The sequence below is a fragment of the Eptatretus burgeri genome, chromosome 13 (genome assembly GCF_056783735.1).
Source record: "Eptatretus burgeri isolate ZD-2024b chromosome 13, Ebu_testis_v1, whole genome shotgun sequence".
Classification (NCBI taxonomy): domain Eukaryota; kingdom Metazoa; phylum Chordata; class Myxini; order Myxiniformes; family Myxinidae; genus Eptatretus; species Eptatretus burgeri.
This window is the reverse complement of record NC_140973.1, coordinates 56,592,313-56,602,332: the sequence shown is the minus strand read 5'-3', so window position 1 is coordinate 56,602,332 and position 10,020 is coordinate 56,592,313. Positions and strand designations below refer to the sequence as shown.

The 10,020-nt window shown below is 44.4% G+C and overlaps 1 protein-coding gene across 11 annotated transcripts in view; it reads right to left on the bottom strand.

Annotated features, from left to right (window-relative positions):
• Positions 1–10,020, bottom strand: part of MYCBP2 (MYC binding protein 2) — a 342,387-nt gene that overhangs the window by 183,846 nt on the left and 148,521 nt on the right. For all 11 annotated transcript variants that reach the window (XM_085852542.1, XM_085852550.1, XM_085852551.1 and 8 more), the window contains 2 exons: positions 1,612–1,726; positions 532–736 (listed from right to left, as the gene is read on the bottom strand). In XM_085852542.1, coding sequence (XP_085708668.1) covers positions 532–736; positions 1,612–1,726 — 320 coding nt within the window. The remainder of the gene's footprint in view (positions 1–531; positions 737–1,611; positions 1,727–10,020) is intronic.

Sequence of the window (10,020 nt, the reverse complement as noted above, 5' to 3'; positions counted from 1 at the left end):
CCCTCTCATAGCGTGGCCCAGCGCAGAGCTCCCGTCCTCAAGCGATCCTCCAACCCAAGTCTCTGAGGAGCCGGATTACAGGCGCACGCCACTACGACCGGTATGTATATATATATATATATATATATATATATATATATATATATATATATATATATATATATATATATATATATATATACACACACACACACACACACACACACACACACACACACACACACACACACACATATACACACACACACACACACACACACACACACACACACACACACACACACACACACACACATTATTATATACATTGCGACATTATATATTATATGCACCACAAGCAGCCATGTTTAAAATGGAGGAAAGCTGGACAATGTGTAGTGCACACATTAAATGTCGTGTCACCAGTGTCCATTACAAACATCAAAGTGAAATATTAGCCATCTTAATCTGATTGAGGAGACAACAATGCTGATCACATACCCCACAAACTAAAGGAAAAGAAGGATGATGACAATGACCGATGACTCTCACCAATAATATTCTGATTGGCAAAGATTTCAGACTTGGCAAGCACGTGTTCATTGATGAGAGCCTCGTCAATACGCATAAACGTCTGGTCTCCACTTGCACCGACCCATGTGGCCTTTCGCCCAAACCTTGTGCCCACGTTGGGCACAGGACCGGGAATGGCATGCCACAATGGCGTCTCTTGCATAAGGCGACCCAGTTGACCTTTCTGCAAATCCATCAACAAACAGCAAAAAAAGAGGCATAAAATACAACAATGGAAATATTCTCATTCAAAACAGTGCTCGTTATGAGGGTACCACAACCACAATGTAAAACATTGATGATGGAGTGTGGAAAAAAAAATTCTCTATCACTGTTTCTCTGTCAAATGAGGGTTGGAAAATTTATTTTTCTGCCTGGCCAAGACACCCCCTCTTGCAGTGGTCCTGTGAAGAGGTTTCCTTGTTTCAGGACTAGGTGAAGGTTTTGCCAGTTTTTCCTCTTCTTTATTTTTCTCCATAGCCCTTCACATTTAGTGGCTCTCAACCTTGTTTTAGGGTGAATTTCAATAAATAAATAAAACTGTCACTGAGGTAGGTTGTTATGGCCTCCACTGTGCCTTATCTGATCCAGCAATGCAAGTTCCAAATAAAAATTAAAAATAATGTAGCTAACATGTCACTGCACCCATCATCTGTCACCATTCGTGCCCCAGCCATTGACCATTATCAATTCAGAAGGCTGTGTGACACAAGATCGTGAAAATGCAACAAGACAGCAAATAAAAATCAAGCACAATGTGGTCATTTATGCAGTTTAATATGTCGTATGCAGCCTACTGCTGCTAGTTGCGTCATTGCTGTCATTGCCTGTGCCGCTGATGCAGTGCCCCTTGTTTCCAGAAAGCTAGTACTCATTTTGCCTTCCTCAGAAGTATGACAGGCTGTGTTACCGCACCTGGTGTATTTAACAACAGGACAAAGGCTTGAACAAAAGACCCTAAGATCTTAAACCTTGACCGTTAAGCCAAAGCCAGGCTTATTTATGCAGTTAAGAGAACCAATAAGTGGCTCTCCTAATTGCCCAGGCATATTAACTCACCGAGAAGCTGCCAAAGGTGTACACCTGTCCATCTACCAGAAGCAGTGCCGTGTGGTTGCTGCCCGCTGCAACCTGTGCACATCTTTCAGGTAGCTCCACCGGCACTGGGCTGAACCTGGGCAAAACCACCGTGTATTACCACACATACAAACTGTGTGCTCTTCACAGCACAACTTATATAGCATCTCTAACATGCTAGACAAATGTAAAGTGCCAGGTAACGCTTGTGAAACGCAACTGCATGAAGGTCATTTTAAAAGTTCAAATGAACCGTTTTCCCATCTCCAAACACAAAATAAATACAGTCACACTTACAAAGGCAATTCACAGTCTGTTATCATGATGGCATATGTAGCTCTTTATGCTGGCACAGAATCCTTCTTTCTGAAGTGTTCAAGTGGAAGAGTAGAATATGGCTGTATCGCTCATTGGCCAATAAAGAAAATAGAAATGCTTCAACTTTTCATATTTTGTATACAAGATCAAGGCTCATGGAAGAGCTAGTACACTGAACGGATGAGGACACAACAGAAAGAAACTTGCTGTTCACAGTCCAATATCCTAACACAAATGGAGATTGGTAGCACAATGTAGCCACATGGGACCTGCCATGGGTAAACGTGACCAGCTCTCAGGAGTAACACCAACGTGATCTCACAAAATCCATTCCATCCTTGGAGCGTGAGGTTTTGTCTGAAGGTTAAAGCAACATAAGAAGCTACTGCTCCAGGAAATGTATGAGTGAAAGGATTGTACAGTTCTGAAGGAAAATAGAAAGTCTCCTTCGTACCAAATAATATATGGTACTTTTAGCAGCCTTGTGCCATTTTGGTTAGCTTCTTTGTTGTTCTAATCTGAGCACGTACCTCATGAAGCCATGACCTCAGGTCCAATTCCGTGTACTGCAATTATTTGACCATTGTATCCATGCACTGCACTACATTTGGTAAAATTACAACCTCCTACCTACACTTGAAACACCAACACAAATAAAAACTAGAGGGGGAGCACTCGGGAGAGTGCAAAACCTCTGCCGCCAATAGTGCTGGGTCACTTAAGTGAACCTGATGTCCTATTCATTGTGGGTCAAAACGGATCAGACTCTACTGAACCACGATTGAATAAACTAAACTAGATTGACGCGCATGTAGAAATGCCAAAAAAAAATAAAAAAAAAAGAAAATCGAAAATTTTTTTGAAAAAAAAATTGCAAAATTTCTGTTTTTTTTTCTCTAACAATTTTTTTTTTGGTTGGAAATCACTTAAAACATGTAGAAACGCAAAAAAAAAAAAATTCTAATTTTTTTCAAATAAAATCGAAATTTTTTTGAAAAAAGTTGCAAAATTTTCTAAGTTTTTTTTCTCCAACAAATTTATTTATTTTTGGTTGGAAATCACTTAAAACATGGAGAAATGCAAAAACAAAAATTCAAATATTTTTCAAAATGGCCGCCATAGCGGCCATATTGGACTTTGGACCAAGTCCAAAATCTAATGGCATGATCCTTGAACCATACCTCATCCCCCCACCAAGTTTCGTCGAAATATGTCCAGGAGTTTTTCCGTAATACTGTTCACAAACAAACAGACAGGGGTGAAAACGGTAACCTCCGTCCATCTTGGATGGCGGAGGTTATATTAACAAGAAAAAAGAGAAATCAGAGATTGCAGACCCTCACCAAGACTTCTTTTGTGTGGTGTTTGTGTACTGGTGTGTTACGTAATTAATATGAGAACATAACTAGAACTGCCACTTGATAACTGCTGGCAGTGATGACCGGGTACCAAGACGTCTCGCTTTGATCGGACACCTGACCCTGACCCATGACGTTTATTATTATTAAATTGAATTTAGAATGGGATTAAAATAAATTCAATTCAAATCACATCAAATGGAAGACCAAATCGGTACAAGTCCTGCATTGGAGTCATCAGAAGGAACCCAAACAAGAAAAAAGCAAAGATGACATCATCATGAGGAACCTGGATTGGATTTGCATTTCAGCTGCTACTCATCTACCCTCAAACCCATCCAAGCAGAGCCAAGGAAGCCTGATTCTCAAAAAATAAAAAATAAAAAAAATCCCAAAAAACAAAAATATATATCAAAAAATTAAATAATTCTGGCTGCCAAATAATGTGACCTATCAATTATTCCTTAACAAACTAGTACACTCATGGCTTGGGGAACATTTGTGTGAAGTTTCCCCTTGATCTGTCCAGCAGTTGTGCAGAAGATTTTTTAGAGGTTTTTTTTTTTTTTAATCCAATGTCAAGGCTTATAAAGAGTTAACACAAAGAACGTATAACAAGGGAAGCAGGAGACGGGAGGGATGGGAGAAGAAAGCAGAAAACAGTGGGGAATAGACACATGAGGAGATCTGTGCAATGGAGCAGGATGGGGCGAGGCACATGGCGTAAACAAGATGGACTCAAACAGGACTTTCAGGAAGGAAAGCAGGCAATTTGAAGGAGGTGGGTTTGGGGTGGATTAATGGGGGAAGAAAAGATCATGCTTTTGGATGGGGGAAGATAAGAGATGGTGGTGAACAGCTGTTTTGAAGACCTGGAGGGAAGAGTGGGATTGAAGAGAGTGTGGGAGTTTATTCCAAAGGTGGGAAAAAAAGAGGAATGAAAGAGTGAAGGTGAGCAGTGATTCTTCATTTTTGGAGTTTTACCAGAAGGGGGTTGCTGGCGGACCTTGAGCGCCCTGCGGAAATATGGGCTGGATAGATAGTAGACAGAGCATGGGGGGCGAGACTGGAAAGGAGACAGTAGAAGACAGAAAGACCACTAACCTGCCTGCTGTGAGAGTGAGAGACCCAAAGCACACGATATTGTTGTGGGTCGGGGTTTGGCGACAATAAACAACCACTAGTTGGAGCAGTGGAGTCGTCTTGCACCGACCTCCCGGAATTTAGGTGGTGACTCCCGGATAAGTCCGAAAGGTCACGGGTCCCTTAGCAAACCGTGGTCGCCAATATTTTGACAGCGTGAGGTAGGGTGCACTTGTCTATTCCAATTTACCTAAGTACTCACGCCATCTAGCTACCAGGGAAACCACACCCTCGGCCGACTCTGTCCAGACCGAGTCGCAGGTACGGACTCGGATCCGGCGTAACCGAGCGGAGTTACCAGAGCCACGCCGGTCCCAATGACAACTTATCGGCCCAAACGGCCTCACTAATTCTCAAGTCCGAACGATGCTGAGTCAATCAAAGAAAGAACAGAAACGAACTGGAACATTTACACAATTATTTTATTTACAGGAATAAAAGAAAGGGACAAAGTGTAGACTTATTCACGACTATATGCAAGCAAATATTTACAATGATCATAAATGCTTAAACAGTTTTACTTATAGGACGGCACCACATACAGACACACACCCAAAAGAAAAAGGATCCAATTGATCTTTATTCGACCTCGCAGCCAAGGGGATAATCAAGCTGGGGGTCAGAGTTCTGTCGGGGTACCTGACCGCGTTCGTGCGGCTTGGCCCGCGACTGCACGTGTGGGGCCCGTGGTCCGTGGGAGCTTGGATGGTGAATAGCGGATCCAGGGTCGCTCCTTGTAGAAGGCCAGCGGAGACACCAGGCTTCAGAGCTCCAGCAATGACGACAGCGCACCCAAACTGCCTTCCAAGAACTGCCTCCTCCAAAGAACTTCAAAGACCTCTCAAGAATTCCCAAGGACACGCAAGAACTCTCTGAACTCTGAACTCTCCGAACTCGAACGAGCACAAGAACTCTCCACCCACACACACACTGAGGGTCGCGTCATCCTTTATCGACCGCTTTGAGCGGGGCCGGGCCTTGGTGGAGCTGATGCGCTGATCACCCTGATTGGACAGGGACCTCCATGGGTCCGCCCTTTCTGGGTGGGGTTATGGCCGAGCCGGGAAAACCCTGCCCCCTCTCCGCGTGTCTGTACCCCTCTTGCTAGAGAAACAACGATTTTGCCTCATGGTGTTGGAATGCAGACCAATTCGAGGAAGTCGAATCAAGCACGCGAGGACCTCGCCTCATATGCTACGGCCGCGAGGCAAGGGCATAAGTGCTGAAAGACACTGTGGCCGCAAGTGGAGGGGATCTGGATATTTAAATAACCTAACTATAAAATAACTCACAGCGCACACACGAAATTCCCATGAGACATAGGGGATGGATTCTAACTGTACACATACTTATCGAAATAACTGAACGACAGGGACTCTGACTGTTTGTGTGCACAAGGTTTCCAAATCCGTAACAATATGTCTGGGGAGATGGCTGTGATCTCATGTCTGGCATTGAGGACCTCCATCCATTGTTGGGAAAGCAGGAGCAATAACTCCAGGGTAGAGTGACCTGGTCTGAATCCAAGTTGATGATCGGTCTCAGACCATTGGAGAAGAGGAAGGATTTACTGTCGAAAGCGATGATGGATTCCATAACCTTGCTGATGATTGGGAGAAGGCTGATTGGTCTGTAGTTGCAAGGATCTGTTTTTGCACCTTTTTTATACAGAGTGGTAATGTTTGCTAATTTCCAAGCAGATGGCAGAAGAGCTTGAACATATGAGAGGGTGAATAGAACAGAGAGAGGGAGAGCAAGAGCAGCAGAGCAGGTTTTTAGGACACGTGGGTTGATGCCGTCTGGACTGGTTGCAGAATCTGAGTTGAGGTTTGACAGCAACTTCTGCAACTTGTCAGGAGAAAAGGACAGAGTCCAGGAACAGCTGGGTGCAACTGGGTAAGGTGGCTACAGAAAGCGATGGGTTTGGGACACAAGATTTAGAAGTAACCACAGCGTTATTGGCATTCAGCCTTTTCACGTGCAGTACCAGATGTGCAGCCATTTGAGGAAAGGGAGGGGATGGAGGGAACACATACAGCAGAAACAGACTTAACTAGATACCACCATGAATTGGAAGAGGGAGACAGGTTTGAGAGTTTGGACTTGAGATTAGAAAGATGTTGTTTCCTGGCTCTTCTCAGGGTAAACATACTTGTTCCGAGCTTTGTGGAAGGAACTGAGATGGCCTTCAGTTGGATTTGCCCTCCATGAGGCGAAGGCAAGTTGTTTCAGGACAACTGCCTATCCACAAGCTTCAGTGTCCCATCAGTGAGAGGAGGGTATGAAAACTGAAGATGAGATGGGATATATGTGTGCATGAGAGAGAGCAAGTTTCTTTGAAATAAATCCCAGGATGAGTTGATGTTGGAGAAAGTAGAGATGGGAGACCAGTCTCGAAGTTTGATGGCTGCTTGAAGTCCCAGCCAGTCGGCCTGAGTGAAATGCCAGACTCGACGGCGCTGAGGTGGTCCTCTAATAACAGCGCGAGTTGTTTACTTTGACAAGCATGGGATGAGATGAACCAATTGGAGCAAAGGAAGAACAGCAGATGTGTTCTGGGAGGAAATTGGTCAAAATTAGATCCAGAAGAGATGGAGTTCAACCATTGGTTGAGATCCTGGTCGGGAAGTTGACAGATTGTTTCAATCCCAATGAGTCGCAGAAATCTTTTGCTGGGTTTTATTGTAAAATCCAATCTGGCTGCCAATGTGACCTATGACATCATGAGTGAACCTTTTGTTCCTCATGGATAGCTGGTCATACGTGTAAAGTTTCGCCTCGATCTATTCAGCCACTTCAGAGATTTTTGAAGATTTTTTTAACAATATGGCTGCCTAATTACGTGGCCGATGACATCACAGTTATCATTAAAACATTCTGCATGAGTAGTCGCACCTATGGTGAAATTTCGTCTCAATCCAACACGCTGTTGCGGAGAAAAACACGAAAGTTCTGTGCGGACATTCCAGGCACCCACTCAAAGGGACTGCCTCAGGTTAACCTGAGGAGACAGCCGTATGTTGGATGACACCTCAGAACCACACCGACACACACCACCGCAATCAGACCCAGGAAGGTTATCCCATGTTTTTCATCCTATCAAATAATGAAGGCTCCAGAGGCTTTGCCCCAATCCCACCATCCGGTGAGCAGCGTGACCACTCCTCATTTTCATGAATGCCAAGGTGAGCCAATGAAAAAAGCCAAGAATTCACAAGGTTTCAGAAAAGCGATGATAAAAGAAAACCTATACCCCAAGAACACCTATAGAAAACCAAGACGTCAAGGTGAACAACGAATAGCCAAGATCTTGTGAAAAAAAGCCAAGGAGTGGTCCCACTGCCGGTGAGTTGCCCTGCAAAGGGCAGCTACATAGGAAGTACTCCTATGGAGTGGGTTTTCAGTTTTCTTCAGTTTGCGTTGTTTTTTTTTTAATGCGTTTTGCGGAATGAGGTGTTTTACGGTGGCCAGAGTGCAAATCCTGCCACCAACTTCAGCGAAAAAGGTAACCCAACTGCAGAAAGATGTCCGCAGACACAGTTTGGCACCAGATATGGATGGCCATTGGCTCATATGGAGCTCTCCTCCATCCTTTGACAGGTTTTGTTCTTAATCCTGCTGGGTGTCCATATCCATACACCCTCCTCACCAGGAAACCTGGTGGGGGATACAGTTTGGTCGCCGACAACACGACCATGGAGAGAAGTTTGTACAGGTTCATATGGTACCTTTTGCAAGTCACAGATCTGATCTGGCCTGACCTGACTGTCGACACATGTCCATATACATCTCGTCTCTCGAGATATCCAGAACATTTGATACAGTCTGGTGCCCCACCCTGCTCTCCAAACTCCCTGCCTCTGAGATCCAAGGCCGACTCACACATGGCTTACTGACTTCCTCTACTCTTGTAGCAAATGTGTGGAACTTAAAGGAATCCTTTCTTCTCCTCTCCCTGTCAAGGCTAGAGTGCCCCAAGGCAGTGTTATAGGCCCAGTCATATTCCTGATCTTCGTTAATGATCTCTTTGACTCTGGAAAATCTTCTTCATCTCTTTGCTTCTGACTCTCCCCTCTGCCGGAACATCCCTCATCCTTTAGATAGGCAGGCAGAAGCATCTTCCCTCTCTGCAGACCTTCCCAGAATCATGAGCTGGTCAAACACTTGGAATGTCTTGCAATCCTGACATTTCTCACACTCTCAATGTGTCTCAAAAAGAAGCACTTTGCAAACCCTCCCATCTCCTTCCTTAACAATCCACTTGAAGAATTTCAGTCACTCAAACTTTTTGGTATCACTCTCAGCAATGATCCATCTTGGGCAAACCACACTTCTACGTTGGAGTTCAAAGCCAGTCGATGACTGAGCATCCTCTGTCATGCAAAGTCCTTCCTTGGCACACCTTAATTCTTATCCACCTACAAGGCCTTCATCCACAGCTTGATTGAGTACTGCTCTCCCCTCTAAGCTAGAGACCCTGCCACACACCTTGCCCAGTTTGTCATGGAAACCAAGGCCTTCAAAATCATTGGAATCTCCCAAGAGGAAGTTGAGTCTATGGGCCTATTCACTTGGGCACGATAGTGCCCAAGTGAATAGGCTATTAGACTCAGCTTCAGAAGTCCAATGGTCTCTCTGTTTTCACTTTCACATTGCAGCTATGTCGGTGGTCTTTCTGTTTTCTACTGCCTCCTTTCTGGCCTTGCACCCTCTGCTCTTTCGATGCTCTGCCCTCCCCCGGCCACCACTCCAGTTTTCTCCAGGGCACATGGAACCAACTTCAACATTTTCATCCTTCCCTCCAGGATTTCAAGACAGCTGTTTGCCACAATCTCCGATCATCCCCCATCCAAAACCATGATCTTTTATGCTTCCGTTAACCCTGCCCAATCCCACCATTTTCCACGTTCTCAGTTTTTCCTTCCTGAGCGTTTGTGGCTGTATCCATCTTGTTCACCCTGTGTGTGCTACCCCAAACCATCATTCTTCCCCACATCCCTTATTTCTCCAAGTCTCCCTTTACTTTGGCCCTCATCCCTGCTGTGTTCCTGTCCCCTCCCCGCTTTATTTCTACTGTTCCTTTTGTTCTGTTACATCCTGATCAATTCGATGAGATAGCACTTCCACGAGCCTCAACGTTGTATCCAAAAATAATCATAAAAATCCCTCCTTCTGACATGAGCCTTCTCTTTATTCCAAAATTTACAAACTTCACAGACTTGTCACTCCAAAGTATCTTTCTCCAATGACTAGCACCCCAGCTCTGATGGTCTTGGGCATATTTCAGTCTCTGACTTGGTTACCTTTAAGCAAAAAAGGCTTTTTGACAGCAACTTGCCCATTGAGACAAATTTTGATGAGACCTAAGAGTAGATGAGTCCACTTGAACCCCTGATGTCTGTGCTAATTCTCATCCAAGTTAAGCACTTGATTTTTTTCCCCCATTATTAAAGGAACGCATCTAAGTATTGCTAATCTGTTTTGCTGAGTTTCTTTGGCTTTCCAATCTGCTTTCTATCCTTAACTTCTCCAGGCTCTTTGTGCTTCTGTACCCTTTATGGAACAGCACAAA